This window comes from Microchirus variegatus, assembly GCF_963457635.1.
Source record: "Microchirus variegatus genome assembly, chromosome: 1".
Classification (NCBI taxonomy): domain Eukaryota; kingdom Metazoa; phylum Chordata; class Actinopteri; order Pleuronectiformes; family Soleidae; genus Microchirus; species Microchirus variegatus.
In genome coordinates, this window is record NC_139802.1 from 17,502,655 (window position 1) to 17,515,455 (window position 12,801).

Here is a 12,801-nt window from a genome sequence, read left to right on the forward strand (position 1 = left end):
ACTCCTTGCATTTTCAATATGCTGGCTGTGAGTACAGCTACTGTATATACGGGGTTGAAATAATTTCCAAAAGGCAACTGCTGCACTGTCTACCAACACAGAGGACGAGTGTTACTTTACTCTGCATCAACATTAGTACTCAACAATATATTGAGTTCAGGTACAAATCCAATTTTGCTTGAAAGTGAAAGAGATTCTCAGAGAACTAAAAGCTTTTGACCTGCGTTTCTCTGCCTTTGTAGTTTTAAATCTGAAATGAAATCACACATCTGCCTTCAGGCTTGGCGTTGCCTTACATGGGAGAGCTCCTGGTGTCCTGCCATGTTTCAGGTTCAGACTTCTCTCATGTAGCCACCCACTGGAAAATTAATATATTTTTAATGATTGATCTCGTGATTTTTTTTTAGTCCATATCATACAGCATTACAATCAGGTAAATACATTTTAGTGTGAATTCACAGTGTGACTGTGAATTGTTGTTTGACTATATTGGCCCTGTGATGGACTGGCAGCCTGTCCATGGTGTACCCCACCTTTCATCCTATTTCAGCTGGTACTCGACCCCAGCCCCCCAGTGTGACAGGATAAGCACTAGAAGCTACAGAAACCAAGTGATCATCCAAAAAGTTTTCAAAGGATGACTATCCCAATGAAAAGGTGAGCAGAGTAAGTCCTCCTAAGTGAAGCCAGGAGAGTTGTACTCGGGCAAGAAACACGTCCATCAGCAGCATTAACAGCGGAACAGATAGAGGACAGACCGACCTTCATCCAAACTGCACACTTCATCAGCACTTGGTTGATTAGAGGGGTACAGGACCGCCATTCCTTCCACCTCTATGTACATTACTTCACTACTTTTCTCTTTAGAGGTGAGGCAGGGCAGAGGTCCAGAAGCTGGAGTAAGACTTCAAATGATCTCCTCTTATGCAACACTCACTCCTCTCACTGTTTTCCTCAATGATGCTTTGTATTTCCTTGTCTCTACTATCTTATTTTCATTCTCACATTATTTCAATTGATGTGTTTTCCTGCGAACATGAATATAAGGCCCTCATCTAGATGCTGTCCTGGTTTTATGAACTACACTAATGCCACATAATTGGCTGATTAGATAATTGTGTGAGTGAGCAGACATGCAGGGGCTCCTAATAAATTGTTCACTAAATATGGCCCTGAGTCTGTATTCAGTGGAAATCAGTGGTACATCCAGGGCAGGAATTTCTTGTTTGGTTTATCAGGCATTTTTGCCTTAAAACGATTAACAGATTAAGTTTGACAGGGAGGAAACAGAGAGAGAGAGAGAGAGGTGTAGACTTGCAGCAAACGGCTGTAAACCGGAACCAAACCTGGCATCGCTGCAGAAGCCTGTAGCCTCAGGGGTGTAATGTGTACCAGGGGAGATATCCGGCACCCTGCAAAATGATTTGTATGCCATTTCTTGACAGTGACAACAATATGGAGTCAAGGCATCCTTGCCATGTTAGAGAATCCCTAAATCATAGTGATACAGCCAAATAACCAGAAGACTGAGATAACTACCAATAACATTGCTATGTTATGAATGAGATATCAGCCTTTAAACATATAAATAAACTACCAGGTTGCCCTTAAAGCTCATATTGCCAGTACAATGTAATAGCCAATTCAGATTCATTTACTTGGCTGTTTAAAAAAAAGAAAAAAAAAAAAGCCTTTTGTGAGAGTGCAATCTTGTCATTGGCATTGACAAAATTATCCAATTATATTATGTTGTTGATTTCAATTAAGCAATCCGTCTGTGCTGTGTAATCAGGGTTTATGTTTTGTGAGGTTCAACCAATGAAACATGAATTCAGCCTTAGCTATCTTTAAGAGAGCACCCCTAGGCAGTCTTTTTGTCCGTCGTTGGGAAGGCAGTGGATTTGTTACAGTGTGGGCAAAGACATGCTGCAGGTTAAGCTATTACAGGAGAATAATGCTCCACTGGTTAAAAGGGAAGTAGAGGTTGGTTGATCTAGCAGGAAAAACTGAACAATGAAACTGAGATACATGCGTATCTGTTCAAACTAAAAGAGTTGGAAATCAGAGATGGCACATCTTAAAGTTAATACGACTTATGCGGCTTATGAATACAGAAAAGTAAAGGCTGGGTTTGTGCGTGTGTGGTGGGGGAACTGGTCGTGAACTGAGGCCACTTTCAGCTAATGTGGTTATATTAAAGTTACTCTTCTCTCAGCTCATTAAAGATTATTTCAAAAAGAGAAAGATTAGTGAGATTTAGTCAGACTGCAGCGATTCTCAAACTCTCTTTGACTTAACCTTGTTCACCTTTCCTCCAACATCCCTCCATTTTAATGCGAGTGGTTGAGTGGAAAGGCAGTTTGTGACTAACAGACCAAATGAATGCCACCCACTGTAACCTTGGTTGTCTGCTCTCTGTCTTATTGTATTGACTCCAGGGCACTTGGTTGTGGTAATACACTTCTTAGCTGGTTAATCAATCACCAATAAGTACAAAAAAAAGTATTCAAGGTTGAAGTAGAGCAATGGTTGTGGCCATTTTCCAGGGCCACAACACGTTAGCACACTGCCATATGGTTGGTTCAGTACACTGCAGATTTGAAAATGGTGAGATATGTAAACATTGCATAAAAAAGACAAATACCCACCTAATCTGCCCTAAAGCCTGAACCAAACCCTTAGTATAAAGCAATAGTAATATTGCAATTCCAGGAGAAATGCTGTTGCGAGTGGTGTACCAGTGAATGACCCTGTGTGACTCTTACAGTGTTGTCAGTTGCCAATTACAATATCCGCTTCACATCTAAAATGTCACCATATTTTCTTCTTCGCCTTTGCAAAATGTATGAAATCATGTTTGTCTTTGGACTCACATGGAGATGAATCCATGGAATGAATATCACAAGTTAAATACAGTGTTTGGTTTGAAATATAGTACATTAACCGAATGCTCTTCAGAATAAATATTGTCAAGGTAATGACCCCAGGGTGGTCATTTTGAAGGGGTTACTGGGTACTGCTGTACCTTTTACCTATCTACCAAGACCTTAATTTATAGTATGCTTTGATGCTACTGATGATTGTTTCGCAACACACACACACACACAGTAAATTTTCATTACTGTTTGCCTTTACAAGCCATTAGATGTTCACATATCACAATCCCGCAAATGCCTTTCTCTTACATCCCCACTATGTCTTTTTCCCACCCACCCCATCTTTTACGCAACCTTGTCTCTCCATGGCTGCGATAGTTACCATAGAAACAGAAAAGGTTTGGACGGATGCTGCCATGTAGATGCCAGTGTGTGGGTGTGAGGCATCATGGGACTTTCAGACCCTCTTCCCTCTCTCTCCGGAGAGGATATATCAGTTTGCGACATCCATGAATGAGCGGGCTCACAGTCAGGACACATTTTGTCCACATTTTCTGATGATGTCCAGTCACATGCAGAAAAACAGAACTAATTGCCCAAAATGTCCTCACAGTATTTGGTAAAGTCATTTGAAACAGGAAAAGCTCATCAGAGGCAACTCAACTATTATTACAAGTTATTATTGAAATGTGAGGCTTTATTATTATGCACTTACTGTAATGGTCCCGACTGTATTTCTATTATTTTATTCACTTGTCAGACAGACACTCAGCAGAATGGCTAATTAGTAGGTAAAAGCTGAAACCTAGTGAGATCTGCCATGGCCTTTTCTGTGCATGGCTGCTTACAGCACACGTACCACTGAAGGAAAAAGCTAATGACTCCCGCTGCACATTAAATTAACACAAAAAGGTTTCAGCACGAAGGGAAGATTTGCATCTACAAAAAGGTTCAGCATTACTTATATGTTAGAAATGTTTTCAATTCTGAAAAACATTTGTGATGCAGAAAGAAAACAGGTGCAGTTAAAGCTGCTGCCAACAATGTCATCCTTTGGCTGGTTTCCTGTCCTTTGTTGCCCTCAGTAATCTCCTATATCCTCTGTATCATATAATAAAGGCTTGGGTGGGGTATTCATTTACCAGTAAAGAGCCAAACCTCACCTCAGAGAGGATCACCTCAATGTGGTTGAAATGTTGTGGGATACTTGAAAATTCTTACATTTTCCCGTCAGACCCGCCTGAGACTAAAACACACGAGATCTAGAAGGCTGTCAGAATAGAGAGCTGTTTAATGCATATTTTACAGCAGCTTTAAATGGCTTATTTATATTCCTTAATTACTTAATCCGCTCCCAAAATATTCATATTAACATGTCAGGGCAGTGTTGGGGGCTCTTCCTGATGTCTCCTGAGTGTGATCAGCTCCAGGGTGTTATGGTGTGGCGACACTACACTCTTAGAAATAAGGGTTCCAAAAGGGTCCTTCTACAAGGGCTGAGGTTCTACCTGGAACCATTTGCTTCTGAAAAAAATCCTTTCTTCGGGAAAGGGTTTTTCAAGGGTTCTTGGGACACTAATGGTTCCAGTAAGAACCATTTTGATTTAGAGAACCCTTTAAAACCCCTTTCCTGAATAAAGGGTTTTAAAAGGGTTCTTGGTGGAACCTTTATAAAAAGGTTCTACCTGGAGCCAAAAAGGGTTCTCCTATGAGGACAAGCCAAATAACCTTGTATGGTTCTACCAATATTTTTGTACACATACCTGTTACTGTTGGGAGTTAATTACTGATATCTAATGGGTGCGTTAGCTTGTATAAAGTTAGAAGAGTGGTGGGAAGTGAACCAAGTCTGACTTTCTGGGAGCTTCTGCCACCCTGTCCCATAGATGTTACATTCCCACACAAATAATTTGTATGTTGTGTTTATGATTCAAAGTATTGATAGCATTTTAACTGCTTGTGGTGCTTTTGCCATAAATGAGGAAAGGAAAGTGATGATAGCCATTTTCCAGGTTTGAAATGTAGTTACCTAAGGTTTGGTATAGGAAGGGTAAGGGCTAAAGACTCTTCTGACATTCGATCTTTGTTACACTCCACCAACGCCTTCTTTTCTTGGTGAAAATACTTCACCATGGGGTTTATATCGGAAACAATCCCAACATTTGTCACAGAACTTATTTGAGATTGATAGGAACCGGGAGAGTTGATTATGTAATGAGAACCATGAATGAAACTTATCAAACAGATATTGAAGTTTTCATGACAGTTGACTCGCTTTCTTAAGCTGGTGACCTTGCCATACTGAGGCAAGGTTATCGGTTTAAAACCAAATAACCAGACAGACAAACAACAATGAAAAGAATGTTTTCAATGTAGCTTCCCCTTGCTATGTCTGTTTTGTGGTTTTGTAGGATTCCTGCTTGGCCTGATAGGGTTTAGCTGTCTGTTGGTGCAGGATTCTAAAACACATTTACTCACCGAGGCATCTTACATGAAGGCTATGACACTGACGGGAACAACAGCCCACTGATGAGGTGGCAGATACATTTTTTGCACAGCAGCAGGGTGAAGGTTTTTTTTCCCTCTTTTTCTCAGCTCTCCTGTGCACACACACACACACACTCTTAGAAATAAAAGTGCTAAATACAACCATATAAGGTTCTTCGGCTTGTCCTCATAGGAGAACCCTTTTTGGCTCCAGGTAGAACCTTTTTATAAAGGTTCTATCTGGAACCCTTTTAAAACCCTTTATTCAGGAAAGGGGTTTTAAAGGGTTCTCTGGATCAAAATGGTTATTTCTGGAACCATTAGTGTTACCAAGAACCCTTTTAAAACCCTTTCTTCAGGAAAGGGTTTTTCAGAAGCAAATGGTTCCAGGTAGAACCTCAGCCCTTGTAGAAGGACCTTTTTGGAATCCTTATTTCTAAGAGTGCATACTACAGTAACTTTATGACTCAAAGGAATACATCACCTTTTAAAAACGTACACTTTAGCATATCCCATGAAACAAACAGTGCATTTAGAGGATTGATTGCAGTCCTCCTGAGATTGAATGATGAAGTGGCTAAACAACACAATTGAGCCAAACAATGGCATGTTTTCTCTGCACCTCCTTCTGTGTATGTGTGAGACAATTAAGAAAGCACTTTGGCCGGGGCTTCGTTTGCCAGAGCCTCCATTTAGATTAACCAGTAGCTCCAATTAGGAACTGGAGCTTCCTTTTCTGTGAGCACTCCAGTCCCTAATGGCTGGATAGATTGATTTAAATGCAAAGTAGAGAGGATGTAACGAGCTGCTTTTAGAGAAAGCCGTTTAATAGGAATTTGCAAAGCCCAAAACAGGTTTCCAAACAATTCACGCGCCATTGTATATTCATGGGAAGGTTTGTCTTGAAAAAGAGAGAATACGTGTATTTGTGTGTTGATACTGTTGAGTGTAATTAGTCGGGTAGGGCTGCCAAGATAAAAGCACATGCAACAAAAGCAGACACTTAATGGAGTCACACAAATTAGTGTTGATTTACATGACGGTGTCTGTAGATGTAATGGGTCATATACTGACAATGACTCCTGATGAACATTATAGACTGTAAAATGAATGTTACCAAGCACATTAGATGTGAGTCATTTTCCACCCCGGATGTCTGTTATCGTGGCATTATGATTTATGTCTCTGTTTGCATTGTAATGAGCACAGCTACGGGTAATTGAGTATTGATGAACTATGAATCTGACACAGTATTCCAAAGGGATCGGGTTCTACAGTGTGTCATTCAGTTAAGTGAGCAGGAAATTGTGGAGGAAATCTTTCCTCTATTTGTTTTCTTTTTTTTTCTCTTAAAGTTACAGTATGACAGATTTTCTTTTGATATTACTGATTCATTATTCCATAGTAGTTAAAAGTGATCTGAGGAAGAAAACGTATCAGCATGCAAATGATACTCCACATTCAACAATTGTTCTACCCATCTTGTCTACTGAAGCTAGATAATTCTTAATCTTACCAGATAAATCTCTGCGATTAGATGGGAAAAAAACATGGTTGGGCTTTTTCTTTATTTTGTTACTAAAGACCAGCTCCTTTTTTAATCACTGCCTTTGTATTGGGAAGAGAGACCAAGCTGTGACAAGGATGATGGTGACGTCTTTCAAACATGTGGCAACAGAAAACGTTTCAAGAACCATTCCACAAGAGGAGTAACCCTCCAGACCACCAGTTAATGAAACTATACTATGGATTTCTAGACTAGACTATGGATTTGGTGGAATACACCATTAATTTGTTGTCTATCAAAGTAATTAAAAGTATTTTAGTCCCCGTCTAAGAAAGAGACTTGACGCACATCACATCTGAATAGTTCAAACAGGTGGATTTTGCAATAACAGAAGTACAGCTGGGATATAGTGACAAATGAAGTGCTCGCATGTGGAGCCTAGATGAAATTAAAAAGTAAATAAATGTGACTACACTCTCCCTGATGTTTTGTTGCATGGAGCGTAATTACCACGGTTTGATTACTAATTTCTCTGTTTTCCTGGGGTATTTTGTCTAAAACTCTGTGTAATCTCTGTTGACTGTTTGCATTTTTTATGTTAATGGTGCAGTATATTTTATGTTCCTTTATTTACTCCGTGCCCTTACACAGTTAATTGAATTGATCCACAAAATGGTGTCAGGATGCTGTGCTAACTGTCTTCTGGATTTTCTCTAGATATTGGTGACTACTCCTGAGAAGTGGGATGTCGTGACCAGGAAGAGCGTCGGAGATGTTGCCCTTTCTCAGCTCGTGCGTCTCCTGATCCTTGATGAAGTCCACCTCCTCCATGAAGATCGAGGGCCAGTACTGGAGAGCCTGGTGGCCAGGACCATCAGACAGGTTAGTCCCACGCCTTCATTCAGTCATAGTTGATAGGATATTTAAAGAGATTTCTTATTACAATTTAACTTAATCTCATGCTGGATGAGGTAGATAATACAAAATTAAACTGAATCCTGTTCATGCACTGATGCATCTGTAATAATCTACCAGATATGGAACTGACTACTTGACTATTTGCAGCAAAGGAACCATGGTACTATGGTTGATTGATTGAAAATATGTAATGCAAACCTGCAGATTTATAAAAGATAAACGGTGTCTTTGGCCAATGATAGGCCAACCCAAATGCCCCCATTATTAGAAATGTTAGAACCAGTTGTATGCTAAAGGACTGGGACCGGAGAGGGTAAGCAGAGTCAAAGAGAAAGGCAGAGACACAGGGATGAGCTGGCACCTGTGCAGCGTTAGCGACCTCTTGACAGGGTTAACTGCAAGGTAATTGAAAACTGGTCTATACATGTGACCGCTGTTTACTCGGTTCACAGCCCATTTATCTACAGGTTTTAGCTGATATTACTCAAGAAAGGCTGACTGGGTGTGTTGTGCACCTTAACACCAATAGAGTTTGTCCTGCAGTGCACAAATCCAAAGCAATTTGACTGTCTGTCGCGTGTTTGCCAGTTGAATGCACACTTGCATGGTGCACGGCTGTAGAACTCAACTTCGGTAAACACTGAGGCCTCAGCACAGCTGATGGTGAAGTCGGGGATTGTAATACTACACAAATCTATGGTGGGACAGTGGATCATTTCTGAATAACTGCAGCTTCTTTATGGAGCAGCAACTGATTGATATGTGGCTTGACTGAAGCCTCGTTATAGGTGTATTTGAAAATAGTGTAGCATATTTTCCAGGTACAGATTTGGCAAGTCACCACACAAATTTCATTTAAGTATTTCTTCATTGTTGCTGTAATTCACCAGGAGACCACAACACTCTTAGACATTGGATCTAAATGACATCCTTGTTTTGATTTGAACTAATAATACACATGTAGTCCCAGTCAAACCTGCAAGGACTGTGCTAAAAGACAACCGATTGTTCCTCTGTCCAAGCTGTCAAGTCTTTTCAAGTTCAGGTTGTTTGAAGTGCAGTTGTCAGCATTATTGACACATAGTCAGCAACTTACATACTGTACAAATGACTGCACTTGGATACATGCAGACACGGTCGCAGTGAAAACATGGCTACCAGCGAAGACATACACACTCAAGATGGATACATTTTCTCCCCAACCTGGCTAAAATATAGAGTTAGTTTTTTTTTTTATACACCAGCATTCACTCAGTTGCTGCCCAACCTGACTACACTGATGGTCCTACTTAAACTACTTTGAGTTATTTTGTTGAAAAACACCCATTTTAAAGGTGTATTGATCCATATCAAAACAAACACTTCTATTTTTTTCCTACTCCTTCAAACCAATAGACCTGGGGAAAACACTGTGCGCTGTGTAGTAAATTAACAAAAAAAGAGGAGCAATTGCACCTGTGACACAAACAATAACCACATTTACTTGACAGTTACACAGACTTTCATACGTTTCTCATTGTTAACAAATCCAGGAATGTTTTGTGGCTCAGATTTTGCATCACAGTGCTTTAAATTACACTGGATGTTTTGTTAACTGTGACTACCCCCTGTTGTGTCCAGAGCCAGCAATCAAATATGACTGCAGAAAGTCACGGCTTGTCAGGAATGGGTCACTTCTTTTAAGAGGGGAAACAGAAAGAAGTTTAATCTCCACATGTGTGGGATAAGAGGAAAGCGTAGAACAATCAGTTAGTGTCTTTTCCACATCCTGCACATTTGATTTACCACCTGTGAACCCATATTGTCCATCAGACACGCACCGCTAAAGTATTCAAACCATCAGCTCTGCTGGTCTGCCAAAGTTGTTTTCACTTCATGCCATTAAAGTGTTTGTCCAAGTTGTGGGTTTGTGTTCGTAGCTCCAGAGAAAAGGAAGTAAACATTCATCACCTTAGCACGGCAATGGCTGCAGGTTAATTTGCACTTTCCTCTCATAGACAGTGGGTGATCACAGAAAACACACTGCAGAGGAACGAGGGGGGAGAATGTACAGTATTTTGAAGGATTTAGCTCACTGGTTAATAACAACCTTCAGGATTTATGGACGATGCTTGATAATAATACAGTATATTAAAAGTAATGTTTCTTTTATACTACTTCTTTTTGACACAATCAGACTATGTTTTATTGTCTGTCATCTAAGAAACTGATATACTGTAGAAATGTGGGCTGCTGCTGAAATCGAAAAGTTGCTGTTTGAAAAGTTGTAGAGAGCAGCTGAAGGAGAATGAACTCTGGCAAAAGTAGAATGAATATAGGAGCAAATGACAGAAACGAATGAGAGGAGGCAGAAATGACAAAAGAAGAAGGGGAAAAGAAATACGTGTAAAATGAGAATAAAGGAAGAGTTGAGGAAAACAGAAAGTGTAAGATAGAGAGTGAATAAAAGAGGATAAAAAATAATTGAGTTGGAGCGTAGAAGTTGATGCAATATAAAGTAGGAAACGGAGAAGGAGGAATGAATAAGGCAATTAAGATAAACAAATTATTGTCGCTGAGCTCAGTTGAATTAAAGGCATCAATGCCTTGGTTGGCAACATTTGGGTTGAAACTCCTTTAAGGGTCACATGGTAAATCTCTTATAATAATTACCTAAAAGTAAGCTACTTAAAATATATACATGTATGCTAATTAACACTGCATACAAATATATGTAAATATTCATTTTCCTCCTCTATAGCTTGATTGTATGCTTTCCCATACACAAAGTGTATATAGTGTTTTTGCTGGCTAATCTGACCCGTGCTGGGATTTATCAAGGTTATGTAGCCACATAACACTGCCTAATTGTGATATAATTTTATAGTAGTTTTTATTTTTACTAGTTAGAATTTCAAATTCAGTCAATTTAATCACAATGAACGCTTGTTGAAACTGTAATATGCCATGGTAATGAGATCAAAAATAGCCCCACGGATTGTTTGACTCTGTGTAGGTGAGCATAGTTCACATCTGCTGCTGCTGCAAGGTGCTTCTACAGTGCTACTGTGAATGTGTGGCGCAGGCCAGGTCCGGGATTGGTTCTGTCTTATCTAGATGGTATAGTTTGACAGGTACTGCATCACATTAAAGGCCTTACCAATCTTCCCTGTCACAGGTCCTCCCCCCCCCCCCCCCCCAACACCATCATAATCTTCAAGTTTCAAAGACAGGCTAAAGGCACAGAAGTGCGTGAGAAGGATTATTTAGTTTATCTCCAAAGTCAAAGACCCAAAAATCACCTGCTTCCCATTTACAATGTTCATGTGTTTTCTAAATGTGTATCTCTTCTGTACACTGAAATCCAGAGAAGTCATTTGCCACTGTACTATCAGCCCCCTTTGCTGCTACAACACTCCACTATCTGTGCACACGTTTTCATCATCTAGTTGCCATTGTGTGAGATTACTGATACTCCATATGATGAGGTGCATGATGCCCAGGGAAGGGGGGGTTAGTTCTATTTATTCTCACATATATATATGTTGAATTTTCCCCCACAGAGATTGTACATTACAGTTGTTTGATTTATTACCATTACTATCTGCTAGGCCTGTGACTATTCATTGATTTTTCATAGATTAGTAAATTGTTTTTTTGATAATAATAATTAATCAGTATTTTTGTAATAATTAAAACAAGCTCTCTGGCATTTAAACCTGTTAAATGGGAATATTCTTTGCTCCATAGAACAAAGAAATCATTATAGCTGAACCATTTTGGTTTATTTTTGGTCCATTTTATCTTTCCAATGTCCCCTTTTCAGATGTTTCCAGTAGTCTAAATGGTTTAAAGTACACAATTCGTAACTTTCCTTTTTCCTTTGGTTAGGTGGAGTCCACCCAGAGCATGATCCGTATCCTGGGACTGTCAGCCACGCTGCCCAACTACCTGGATGTGGCCTCCTTCCTCCATGTCAACCCCTACATTGGCCTCTTCTTCTTTGACAGTCGCTTCAGACCTGTGCCCCTTGGACAGACTTTTGTTGGCATTAAATCAAACAACAAGGTAAACAAACAATGATGGTGTAGGTAATTATTTAGCAGAAAACAGGAGGTTTGACAAAAGTTAGGCAAAAGATTACAGAACTGTACAATAAATTCAACTCATAATCGTAATTTTGTATCATGTACAGATTCAGCAGATTCATGACACGGAGGAGGTTTGTTATAACAAAGTCCTGGAGCAGGTTAAAGCTGGTCATCAGGTAAGCACTCTTCTGCAGAAATATACTCATGGGTCACGTATTATACTTTGCATGTCGGTAAATAAAATGTAGAATTCATTAAATTCAATAGAACTTTATTAATATTAAAGGCTATTTTGTTTAGGGTCTGTATATGAAGATATGCTCTAACCAGCAACCCTTAAGACACACTATAAAAGATTGTATTGAAATAAAGAACAATATCACAATAAGTGCTGGGCACTAGGTTAACGCACGACGCGTTTCCATGATGACTGACTGGAAAAAGATGCACGTGATGTCATGTTTACGTGCCACGACACCGAAGTCCAGGCACCATTTACCAGTTAGCTGCGTGAGCTCCTTTAGCGCCGTTAGCGCGCCGACAGACGAACTGGAGCGGTCTGTTTATTAAACGAAAAGAGAAGCGCTACAAATAACCAGCCTACCTTTGTACTGTGTATGTGTGCCTCTGTTTTTAAAGTTTAGCGTTACTTTAGAGACTAATAACTTTAACTGACCGTAACGGTCAGTCGTCATGGAAACGCGTCGTGCGTTAACGTTGACACCGTTAACCGTTAATGCGCCCAGCACTAGTCACAATCAAGAAATTAGATCATAGTAGCAAAAATACTTAGTCAAACTCAATATCTTAAATACCATAATAAAAGATCACATAGAGGTCCATCAAGTGTTAAAACAAATATTAGAAAAGACAATTTATGATTTCCCAGTTATTGTAGGCACAACAAATATCCCTTATGTTCTAAGACATAGTAGTGCATCAC

At 39.7% G+C, this 12,801-nt stretch overlaps 1 protein-coding gene across 1 annotated transcript in view; it reads left to right on the top strand.

The window, feature by feature from the left end:
* The window catches only part of ascc3 (activating signal cointegrator 1 complex subunit 3), a gene marked incomplete at its 5' end in the record, with an annotated part of 89,702 nt that overhangs the window by 39,295 nt on the left and 37,606 nt on the right, over positions 1 to 12,801 (top strand). Inside the window, 3 exons of the mRNA XM_083899055.1 lie at positions 7,588 to 7,752; positions 11,659 to 11,835; positions 11,963 to 12,034. Coding sequence (XP_083755181.1) covers positions 7,588 to 7,752; positions 11,659 to 11,835; positions 11,963 to 12,034 — 414 coding nt within the window. The remainder of the gene's footprint in view (positions 1 to 7,587; positions 7,753 to 11,658; positions 11,836 to 11,962; positions 12,035 to 12,801) is intronic.